The sequence below is a fragment of the Rattus norvegicus genome, chromosome 7, assembly GCF_021556685.1.
Source record: "Rattus norvegicus strain SHRSP/BbbUtx chromosome 7, alternate assembly SHRSP_T2T, whole genome shotgun sequence".
Lineage (NCBI taxonomy): Eukaryota > Metazoa > Chordata > Mammalia > Rodentia > Muridae > Rattus > Rattus norvegicus.
In genome coordinates this window covers 143867058-143879090 of record NC_141540.1, presented here as the reverse complement: position 1 = coordinate 143879090, position 12033 = coordinate 143867058, and the positions used below count along the sequence as shown (strand labels likewise).

Here is a 12033-nt window from a genome sequence, read left to right as displayed (position 1 = left end):
GAGGCTGTTGAGTACTACAGCTCAGCAAATAATGGGCAGTCTGACAGGAATGCTGGAGGGTCACTCCTCACGATGGCTGCAACCACTGCTTTTGTCTGGATGCAGGAGCTTAGGAAAGGGGTTGTGTTCTGAGTTCACTGCTCTTCTTAGCACCCACTGGGGACTTTGCTTTGGTGATGAGAGAGCCCTGGCTCGCTCAGGCATGAGTGTTGCGGGAGGCAAGGGACCCAGAAGATACCATGGAAGATTCCAGTTGGGTGAAAAGTCACGCAGAAATGCTTAGTTAGACAGGAACAAAGCAGGGGTCGAATGGCTTTGGAAGTCGGTTCTGAGGGGATAGGCAGGCACAACTGGGGATTAGGATTTGTTGGGGGAAAGCTTCCTGGGCAGACTCTTCTAGGAGAGTTTGGAAAGATAGAATGTGTTATTTTTATATGTCTACTTATGTGGGCCAGGGGACACCCATAGAGTTAGTAAGCAAACAAAAATCTAAGGTGTGAAAGGGCAGACCAAATCAGGAAGATTCTCCTTACCAACCTGGGTGGGCACCACCAACTTGTTCAGAGTCCAGTGCAACAAATGACTGAGGAAGAGCTCTCTCTCCAGGGTCTCACTGTGTAGCTGAAGGCCAGTGTGGCCTTCAACTGATGGTCCTGCTTCAGCCACCCAAATGGTTAGATTGCAGGTTTATACAACCATACAGGCCATACTAGCCTCCAATTCTGCCTCTGTGGACTGGGCCATCTACTCTCTCCCTTCAGACAACATTCGAGCCTTGTCTGGGGGCCTTGGTTCTCAGATCTTTCCATTTCTGAGGCTTCTATTAGAAGCGGATCTATAGAAACACTTTGGACTCAGACCGAACTACACAGAGGGCTTTCCTGGTTCTCCAGCTTACAGACAGCAGGTTAAATAGGACTGTGAGCATATTTCCACAATACATCTCACATAGATAAAAGGATGGTTTTGATTTTGCTTCTCTGGAGAAACCCAATCCAGGATACAGGCTGGCAGATGTCAAAGGAAGAGAGAAATAGATTAAAGTGGTGAGGCTGTGGATTTGGATGCTAATGTTAACGGGGATGTTCACTGTCCAAGAGTTGGGTGCTGAGAGAAATGCCTTCATGGATATTTGTTTGGTTGTTTTGTTTTGTTGAGACAGGGTTTCTCTGTGTAGCCCTGGCTGCCCTGGTACTCACTCTATAGATCTGCCACAAGTACCCGGTTGCCTCCGCAGATGTTATGCACACAGTTAATGGCCCTTGGAGGGCTGCAAAGATGATGTCTTATAACTTGGGGCAGCAGGAGGTCTGGGAAAGGTCTCTGGTGGGTGAAGGCTGGATGAATCCAGATTGCTGTGACGTCTTGAGGTAAATCATAATATTAAACTACAATCCCCAGCGACCCATGGAGCTCTTTTCGCAAGCTTTCCGGGATTTGGCATTTCCGGCGGAAGCGGACGCTGCTAGCCATTCTCCTTATTCAAATGCTGTTGACTACGATTCCCAGTGTCCTTAGCGCCAGGACGAAGAAAGGAAGCGGAAGCTGCATGGGGAGCTCATGCAGGTGAGGGAGTAGTGGGCTGGATCTCTGCACAGGGCGGTGGGGGCTTGCGGGACCCTGGAGGGGTTGCCGCGCTGTGACGCCAAGGCCCACAAGGGGCCCCTATGAGCCCTGCAGCTCTGTTTTGATTTAAATCCTGTGGTTTACGGTCTACAAGGGACAGCAGCAGCTAGAGGCTTGGATTCTTAATTTTATTTTAGGTTTATTTATTTATGCTATTTTATACATATGGGTGTTTTGTCTACGCACCAGAAGAGGGCATTGGATCCTATAGGACTACAGTTTGACTGTTGCAAGCCGCTTTATGGGTGCTGGGAATTAAACTCAGGACCATTGGAAAAGTAGCCAGTGCTCTTACCTAAGGAGCCTCTATTCCACTGTGGCCTGGATGCACCTCAGGATTGTCCTTTGCTTTTAAATGTAATCTTAAATGCGTGACATGTTTCTTAAACTTCTTGGTGTTTGCTTTTTGAGGGAAAAAATTGCACATAGTCCACGTTGCCTTCACCTTTGCTATGGATGGACAAACGCCCCTGATTTCATCTTTCTGCCCGAGTGCTGAGTTTATAGGCATGTGCTTCCATACCTGGTTTATGGTGCTGGGGATTGAACCCAAGGCTTCATTCATCTTTGGTAAACACGTTACTGAGTTGCAGCATCAGGCATTAAGCTTATGACTGTTGATGACTTTAGGGAGGACTGTCAGACTTACCGTTAGGGCTCCTTTCGCGTTTCGTCTGAGATAGTAATGCTCAGATTACATTGTATTTCTGCATTGTATTTCTGTATGTTTACCTCTCCCCCTAGCTCTTCATGGCTTACCCAAAGCCTGTCTTACATTTTATTTATTTAGGAGTTATTCCCCCATGCAAGAAAGGACTCATAAATATTTAAGAAATAAACAACTGCTGGTGGTAGGTCAATGAACTATGTGGTTCCTAGAGAGAAGAATCTTAAAAATGACGTGTGCAAGAGAACCTTCTGTGATGTTTTGGCTGATAGGGCTCTTGCCACCAAACCTGATGACCTCTATGTACTCCTCAGAGCCTTGGCAGTAGAGGAAAACCAGCTCTCAGAAGTTATCCCTTGCCACATGAGTGCTAAGGCATGCTTGCTCTCCCTACTTAAGAAAAAAAAATGTTAAGAGAAAGAACATTTTAAGAGAGAAAAAAACCAGGACTAGCATTCAAGTCAGCTGACTTAGCCTGTGGTACTTGCTATCAGGTGAACGGTGAAAGCAGGCTCTTGTCACTTCTGTGCATGTCCATCCTTGCTGTCTTTAGCCCAGAGCAGACCCATCTTAGACCTGAGAGAGATCACTGTGCTGCTTTTTCTAGCAAGTACAAAGCAAGGTTCCGGAAAACCCAGTTCACCACACCATCCTCAGCTTTCAGAGCGTCCTGGGAGCCCATGTAGACAAACAAGCTGAAGACATATGCAGGTCCCTGCACTCGGGAGACTGAGGCAGGAAGAAGGCCACTAGTTTGAGGTTAGTCAATTGAATCTCAGGACAGGCAAGGCCATGTAGTGAGACTTTGTCTCAAAACACATAAGATAAAAAAGTCTAAAAGAAAGAAGAAGAGGAAGAAGAGGAGGAAGAAGCAGCAGAGGCAGCAGTGGCTATCGATGTGGCTTAGTGGTATATTATTATCATTCTCTCATACTGGGTGGTAGCGAGGGATCCATCAGTAATGGTTCATCAGGGCAGCTCAGTAGTAAAGTCCCTGCCTGCTTGGCTCCAGGGTTCTACCCCTAGCACAGAGAAACAAAAATGCTTTGTTTGAAAGGTAGCTGTAAGCAAGACTGCTAGAGCTGGTCAGGGGTTGGTGATAAGATCTAGGACATTATAGGTGTGGTGGGGATAGTCTAGAACCTGGCTTCGAGTCTTCTTTACTCTGACTGGGGAGACAAAGGGTGAATTTATGAAGAAGTTACTAGTTCAGGCAGTACCCAGTGACTCAGCCATCACTTGACATCTGAATCACTTTGATTGAGATACATATGTCTTGGCTTCACAGCCAACCTCCCTTTGTGTGATATGCCAGGCCGTTCTTTGCTCTGATAGATATCTGAGAAAAACAGAAATTCAGAGAGAGGAAGAGTAGAACCTGGATCACAGTTTCAGTGGTTCCAGTCCCTGGCTGTTTGACCTCATGGCTTCTGCTAAGGCTGAATATCATGGTGGAAAGGTGAGTGTAGGGAAAAGTTCTACATATGTTAGCCAGAAAGAAGAGGCTTGGGGGTGAAGGGACCAAGGCCAAGATACATCCTTCAGTGACACACCCCCAGGGACCTACTTCTTTCAATGAGACCTGACTTCCAGTAGCCTATGGGGCTAGCATCTTCATTTATCCAGACATCTCTTATAGCTGGAGACCAAGCCTTCAACATTTTATAATCCTAGCTTGTGGGGTGTGCTGGGCTCTGAGGAACGTTTCCGTATACTGAAGAGGCAAAGCTTACCAAGGAGGTGGTTTGCACTGCCATCTTGAAGGGTGAGTGGGAACTGGATGTGTTGGGTTATCCTCCTGGTTGGCTGCTGTTTGATGTCCTGGTTAACTCAAGGATCATATTTGGTTGGATTTATAGAAATGACCTGTGTAAAGTTTTGTGAGTTGGGGTAGGAGAAGCATTTTGAAAGTGAGTGGAATGGCCAGGGACAAGCACTGGGTGTGCATAGGAGTGTGAGAGAGCACAGCTGTTGGCATTTAGAAGGCTTGCTGCCGAGCTCCTTCCCCTCTCCCCTGCATAGACAGCTTTATGAAGTGGGTATTATTATCCTTAGTATTCAGATGTGAAAACCCGAGGCTCTGGCCATGGTTCCGTAGCTTGTAAGAGTCTATTCAGAGACTCGTAATCATCCTACTTCCTTCTGAGGATTCTTGAGTGTGGGAAAGGGGGCTAGAGGCTTGTAGAATTAGTAGGGTGGCTCATAAAACCATCTAAGGCGGGTGGTTAAGAGCATAGTGTGATGGGTTCAAATCCCAGCTTCATTACTTGCTAACTGCAGGACCCTAGGCAACTTGCTTGATCTTGTTAAGCCTCAGTCCCCTGGCTTGTAACATGGGAGCAATAATACCCACCTCATGGGGTTGTTATGAAGATCAATGAGGTGTACCTGGCGTAGAGCAATTGCTTGCCACCTGGAAGCTGCTGTAATTAGCCTTCCCGAGTCTCTGGGCTGTGGCTGTGCACCTGCATCCCATTTGTCAGCACGGTGTTTCCAGGACACGCTCATCCTGGCTGGACTGGTTTTTATTAAGGATGACATTGGAGAGAAGGGATAACAGTAGATGTGTCCTGATAGTGTAGTCTGGCCTGCTGTAGACTGTAATCCCAGCTCTTTAGAAGTGGAGGCAGGAAGATCAGGCGTCCATGACCAACCCTATCAGCTTTCTACCAAGCTCGAGACCATTCTGGGTTGCCTGTGACCCTATAACTAAGAGAAGGGGCTAGAGATCTGACTTAGTGGTTAAGAGTGTGTACTGCTCTTGCAGAGAACCCGAGTTGAGTTCCCAGCACCCACCCTAAGCTCAACAACTTTCTGTAACTGTAGCTCCAGGGGATCCAGTGCCTTCTCTGGCCTCCTTGATCACCACAGATATTTATTGTACACACATGCACAGGTACACGCACACACATAAATAAATATAAATCTTTTTTTGTCGGGGTTGTGTTTTTTTTGAGACAGGGTCTCTCTGTGTAGCTCTGGCTATACTGGAACTCACTCTAGACCGGGCTGGCCTTGGAACTCAGGGATCCAACTGCCTCTGAAAGTGCTGGGATTAAAGGTATCATCATGATGTCTGGCACAATTTTTTTTTAAAAGAGTTGTACCCCCTCCCCCACACACAAACACAAATGAGAGAGGAAAGAAATTATGTTAAGCAAACACGCCTGCTTACGTAGGTTGTGATTCCATTTATTTCAGAGGCTGTGGCAACAGGATCACAAGTTCAGGGCCAGTCTCCAGAGTAAATTCAAGACTGGCCTGAGGAACTTAGTGAGACACTCCCTGTGCACCCCACCCCCCAACCCATCAAAATGTGGAAAGGGTTAGGACTGTGGAGCAGTTGCCTAGCATGGTCGAAAACCCAGGTTTAACTCTTAGTACTGAAGGGGAAAAACGGAGAGAGGGCAGAGAAAGAACGAAGACAGAAAAGGTTCTGTGAGTTCAGCGTGGCCTAGGAAACAGTGGCTCTGGCCTCACCTGATGGAAAGTTTGGGATGGGGTTACTGCTGTGGCTAATATCCGTGCCAACTCCACAGATCTGGGATCATTTTGAAGATGGATCTCTGGGCATGTCTGTGAGAGAGTTTCTAAATTAGGTTAATCGAGATGAGAAAACGTGAACTAAATGTGTGTGGCACCGCCCGTGAGGTGGGGTCCTGGACTGTGGTAGGGTTTCTCTTGCTGCGATAACACCATGACCAAAAGCAACTAAGGGAGGAAGGAGTTTGTTTTAGCTTGCCGTTCCACCTCGCAGTCCATTATCGAGGAAGTCAGGACAGGAGCATAGAAGCAGGAGCTGAAGCAGAAGCTGTAGAGAAGTGCTGCTTACAGGTTAGCTCCCATGGCTTGCTCAGGTGCTGTCTTAGAGCAAGCAGGCTCAGCAGCTCAGGGCTGGCCCTGCCCACAGGGAGCTCTCCCATGATAATCATCAATCAAGGAAAATGCACCATAGGCCAGTCTGGTGGGGGCGTTCTCTCAACTGAGGATCCATCTTCCAACATGGCTTTAGCTTGTTGCCATAAAAACTAGCCAGCACAGCACAAAGAGAAGAACTCTAGCCAGGGGTGATAACATGCACCGTTAATACCAGGTAGAGACATGAGTTCAAGTCTAGCCTGGCCAGCATATCGAACTCCAGGCCATCCAAGGTTGCATAGTGAGAACCGGTCTAATAGAACCAAGGGGAGGTTGTTCAGAGAGAGAGATCTAGTTGGACATAGGCATCCATCACTCTGAGTTTTGACTAGGGCTGCAATGTGTTTTGCTTTCTTGCAGCCATGACCCACCATGATGAACTGTACTCTCTGAGAGCTGAGATAAACCCTTCCTTCTCCTGCCTTTACGGGTTGCGTTGTAGCCACAAGACCAGTAGCTAAGGTAGGATGCTTGGTGTATCAGAAAGAGGGAGGACTCTGGAGTTGGGAAGCAAAAACATCATTCCATACCAGGTGAGCTTGTGGTGACTGACAGGGTTTCCTGGGGTGTCTTCCGAGCCCAGGAAATGGCAGTAGGAGCTCCCAGCAAGTACAGATCCTAACGTTCTTTTGGGGTTAAAGGAAATGCTCCCCACTTCTTTTCCAGGTCACAACGGCATGGCTGTGTCCCAGACTTTCCCACCGGGGCCTGCCCATGAGCCTGCCAGTGCCCTGATGGAGCCTTGCGCTCGAAGCTTAGCTGAGGGCTTCCTGGAGGAAGAGCTTCGGCTCAATGCTGAGCTGAGCCAGCTGCAGTTTCCAGAGCCTGTGGGTGTCATCTACAACCCAGTGGATTATGCTTGGGAGCCACACCGGAACTACGTGACTCGCTACTGCCAAGGCCCCAAGGAAGTGCTGTTCCTGGGCATGAATCCAGGACCTTTTGGCATGGCCCAAACTGGGGTAAAGGCCTGGCTTCCTGTGTGGATGTGTGCCTGGGTGTGCTGTAGAGGAGGAGTATGTAATTGGCTGGGACACGGGTGGGTCCCCCTGCCCCATCCCCTACAGGACGCACACTGGCTCCTGTGGTCTCAAGCACTTCTCCCCTCATAGTTAACCAAGCACATTAACAGTAGTTCCGTTTCCCCTGTGAGCTTTCCACTAATTGCCTCTGAGAGCCCTTCCTTCCGTCCTCCTGCCCTGTGCCTTACCTTGCCGGATCTCCCTTGTCCCTTGAGTGTGGCTGGCGTCAGGAGAAGGGCTGGGACTCCTGGGAGCCGAGAAAGACTGACTGGGGGTGGGGGGGTGAGATGGGTGTACAGGAACTGCAGGGCACTCTTCTGGCAAGTCCCCGGGTCTCCAAAAGGTTTAGAGCGAGGCGGGCTTAGGGCTGCCTGCTCTCCCTGAGGGATCTGGATGAATGACTGCTGTTCAGCTGGGGTGCGTTGCAGATGGGGGAGGCAAAGAAGCCTCAGGGCAGGAGGCTCAATCGCTTTTATTGACCCCAACTGAGTGATGAAAGGTGATCAATGGTGGTCGATGGAAATGACAGCCTGATGCCTGGGGCAGGGAGGGTACCCAGAGATCAGTGGCCAGCCTGTCCCATCTCCTTTTACCCTAGCGTTCTGTCTGTCCACCAGTATTAGAATCATCACTCCCTCTGTAGGGCCAAATGCCCCAGTGTCGTTCCTGCCAGTGTTTGACCCCTGTGCCTGGAGAAAGTGGAGGCACAATTTCTGCTGGTCATGGTCCATGGTGGGAAAAACTGGAGGGAAATGGACAGAGGCAAACCACAGGGCGGAGAGTCCTTAACAGATCGTCGGTTGACTGTGGGGGCAGTTGAGATCGTCATGGTAGGTGGAAAGGTAGGTAGAAAGGCTCAGGTCTCCAGCCTGAAGCGCCTTGTGTCTCTCTCCTTCTCCCACAGGTACCTTTTGGGGAAGTGAATGTGGTCCGGGACTGGTTGGGCATTGGGGGCTCTGTGCTGTCCCCTCCCCAAGAGCACCCTAAGCGACCAGTGTTGGGACTGGAGTGCCCGCAGTCAGAGGTGAGCGGAGCCCGATTCTGGGGCTTTTTTCGGACCCTCTGCGGACAGCCTCAAGTCTTCTTCCGGCACTGCTTTGTCCACAATCTGTGTCCTCTACTCTTCTTGGCTCCCAGCGGGCGAAACCTTACCCCGGCTGATCTGCCCGCCAAGCACCGGGAGCAGCTACTGTCGATCTGCGACGCCGCCCTCTGCCGGCAGGTGCAGCTGCTAGGGGTGCGGCTGGTAGTGGGAGTGGGGCGGCTGGCAGAGCAGAGAGCTCGAAGAGCTCTAGCAGGGCTGACCCCGGAGGTGCAGGTGGAGGGGCTCCTGCATCCATCTCCTCGAAGCCCGCAGGCCAACAAAGGCTGGGAAACAGCAGCCAGGGAAAGACTCCAAGAGTTGGGGCTGCTGCCTCTGCTAACGGATGAGGGTTCAGTCAGGCCTACACCATAGAGACCCAGTCAGTGTTGCACAGCTGATGACTGCACAGGTCTTGCTGGGCTCCATGCTGCATTCAGCTTACTGGGCCATCCTCTAATGGCCCAGAGTGGGCAGCTCTCCTGCTGTCTTCCCCTTCCCTCGAGCCTCACCCTCTTGTCTCCAGTGCCTGGTCATGCACAGCATCGGCAGAGGGTTGGGCTTGTGCACTCCACCTACCACACATCCTTGCCTGGGGATCCCCCTGTGTGCAGAAGGTCCCAGATCAGGATGTCTGAAGTCATAGTCACAGTTTTGGAGGAAAGAGAGTTTTCGTTTTAATCTTTCCTGTTTTGCTTTTTATTGGCATTATGTTTGGCATTGAGTCATGCACACTAGGGAAGTTCTCCAATGCTGATCTACCTCAGCCTTTTTTTGACACTAATTGTGCATACTAGTGGGGTTCAGTGTGATGCTTCCACACACTGATGGAGTCCAGCCTCCCTTATCAGTCCTCTTCCCCAGTCAGTGGGTGATCTTTTCAGGATCCTTACTCATCCTTACAGAGCACCTGGCAGACTCCTGTCCTTCCAGGGTCTAGGACAGACATCATGTTGAGAATGGACTTCTTAGCCAGGTGTCTGGCACACTCCTATAATCCAAGCACTCAGAGGCAGGAGGATCAGGAGTTCAAGGCCACCTCCAGCTACATATTGAGTTCAAGGCCGGCCTGGAATATATTAGTCTCTGTCTCAAAAATAAGTAAATAAGTAATAAAAAAGTGAACTTCAGGGAGACTGAAGCTGTATCTGAGGGAGACTTCTGTGTGGTGGACTAGGAAAGATCTAGATTTTCATCCCTCACCCCTTTTTCCCCTCCCTATAAGGCCTGTGAACTTTTTAAAAAAAATTATTTATTTTGGTTTTTTGACACAGGGTTTCTCTGTGTTGCCCTTGCTGTCCTAGAACTCACTTTGTAGACCAGGCTGGCCTCAAACTCAGAAAACTTATATTTTAAAAGAAGAAACAAAAAAACACAACTCCCTCTGTTTGGGTTCTGTTAATGTTGTCTGTTTGTTTTTAAATTTTGAAACAAGGTCTCATTGTGTTGGCCCTTAACTCATTATGGAGACCAGGTCCACTTTGACCTCTGCCTACCTCTGCCTCTTGAGTGCTGGGATTAAAAGGAGGTGCCACCCTGCCTGCCCTGCTTGTGAACAACCTCTCTAAGCACCAAGATCCTTTTTTTAAAAGGGGGTGGGGGATTGTTGCTGCACTGGTGTGAGGTGAGGATCAACTGAGATAACACTGCAGAGTGCTTTGCAAAGGACTGTCTTATGGTCCTCACTACACACTCCTGCTCCCCTCCCTTTGAGGTGGGGCGTATCCGTGCTCTACAAGGGAATTCCCTGTCCATGCTGAACACCTTTGCCTATAGCCCCACTGGAGAAGGACCAACGCTATGCGAAGCTCGGCCTCTGATTTTTTTTAGACTAAGCATTAAAGACTCCTAAGCCATATGTTGGTTCTCTCTTCCTGCACTTTATTGGTGGGAGAATGATGGTTTTAGGATATTTCCTCCCTTTTCCTACCTACTCACTGCTTGCAAAAACTTTTCTCAGGTAGCTTGGGGAGGGGTGACAGAGACCTCTGTCCTAGCCAAGCTACAGGGGTTCTGGTAGTGGCCTGTCCTGAAGTTCATCAGGACACTGTTGGGCACTGTTGGGGACAGTGGGGAACCGGTGTCTCACCTGTCTCTTTGATAGTTGGTTGGATGATCTGTGATAAGGGCTGGAAAGTGAGCCACAGTGGGAGCAGGTCTTGGGACCATCTTAATGAAGACATGTTGTCTCCCTATCTCCTGGGATACAAGTCATCTCCAACATTCTAAACATTAGTATATTTCTATCTCAGCTCTAGAGAGGGAGACTAAATCTTCAAGGATTCCCCAGTGATAGAAGTGTTGTAATTATTGATGTTGGAGTCTCAGAGTGTCCCAGGATTTGTCGAGGTCTGGCTCAGGATGGAGGCCAGCCCTCCAGAAAGACCCTCCGAGTGTTGGGGCTCAGCCTGAATGCCAGGATGGGACAAGGATAGAGATTGAGTTCAGCCTCATGGCCAATGGTCTCAACCAGTTATACCTCCACAGTAACCCTGACCAGCTCTCTTCTAAGCTTGCTGGTTGGTGAGCACATGTATATGTGTTTCTTTTTGGCTATTTGGTGCTTGTTTGTGTATTCATTCATTCATTCATTCATTCATTCATATGCTCTGTATGTCATTTTGGAATTCTGAGTATGGAGCCCAGGATTTTGCGGGTGAGTTTCTATGACTGAGCTACATTCCTTGATTTTTATTTGTAGTACATTTTAATAAATAAACATAGTGTTTTCCCCCCTGAGTTCTGTTGTGCAAATTACTGAAGCCAAAGGGTTTCTGGGAGCTCTTGGTCAGAAGTGCAGCCGGTATCTGAAGTGAAGTCGGTCATACTGGGGGCCTTCCCCAAGCTGGTAGAGTTTGTGCAGACTCCACTGTCATAACCACCTCAGGGCATCACACCATCACACAGTGGTCTCCTTGGTGTGCCTGCAGTTACCGCCAAGGATGGTCCTTGTGGTAGCATTGTGGATGCTAGAGAGGTGAAGTTGCTGCACCCTCGCATGTTTAGCTGAGGTGGTGAGGAGCTCTGGTGGGGGTAGCCTGGAAGACTGGAAGGTCAGAGCGTAGAAGGGGCATCATCACATTCAAGGGGGAAAGGCTTGGCCAGGTGGGAAAAGAAATGTAGAAGAAGTTAGAGTCCAATGAGGAGAGTCAGAATACACATGCGGAAACATCTGATAGAAGCCCACAGCTGAAGGAGCCCAAGCCAAGCTGGCAAACATCACAGAGCCACATTCCTAGTCTGGAAGGCGTACAACTTGAGCGTTCCCAACCCATGGTTGCTCATCGAGTTGCTTCTGCCCTCAGCTGCATAGTCCATCCATGTTAGATGTGCTTTGAAGAGATCCTGCTTGCCTCATGGCAGAGGCGGGGGGCAGGAGTCCTACAATCCCCTCTGAGGACACACCCAGTGTCATCCTCACTTCCTCCCACTAGGGTCTGCCTCTTAAAGGTTCTACACCTCCCTGTAGGACGATAGACTAGTGGAGTCTAAAAGGCATGGGTTCTGGGGAAACACTGAAGATCCAAAGTTCAGCAAAGGGAGTGAAGTCAATAGTGGAGGTGAGGCTGCAGTAGGGAAGGTGTGGGGAAGTGAGGGGATTAGCATGTAGTGAGAATATGCAGAAGGCTGGTAGAGACCAGTGTGGTGCATAAGGCCAGCCTATGGCCCAGTCACTACATGCTCTGACTGTAGTGGGCTAATGCCCTCAATTCCTCCAG

The 12033-nt window shown here is 49.4% G+C and overlaps 1 protein-coding gene across 3 annotated transcripts; it reads left to right on the top strand.

The window, feature by feature from the left end:
• Positions 1 to 1507: 1507 nt before the first annotated feature.
• Smug1 (single-strand-selective monofunctional uracil-DNA glycosylase 1) lies at positions 1508 to 11053 on the top strand. 3 transcript variants are annotated; one of them, NM_177934.4, is given in 4 exon segments: positions 1508 to 1566; positions 6572 to 6744; positions 6878 to 7173; positions 8138 to 11053. In NM_177934.4, coding segments are annotated over 2 exon segments (837 nt in total). In that variant the 5' UTR covers positions 1508 to 1566; positions 6572 to 6744; positions 6878 to 6888; the 3' UTR covers positions 8690 to 11053.
• Positions 11054 to 12033: the final 980 nt, after the last annotated feature.

Excerpts from the sequence above, each read along its gene's own strand:
- Smug1 (XM_087557613.1), top strand. The coding sequence starts at position 6,889 with ATGGCTGTGTCCCAGACTTTCCCACCGGGGCCTGCCCATGAGCCTGCC. Across the intron at positions 7,174-8,137 it reads TTGGCATGGCCCAAACTGGG|GTACCTTTTGGGGAAGTGAA; the intron begins GTAAAGGCCTGG and ends CTTCTCCCACAG.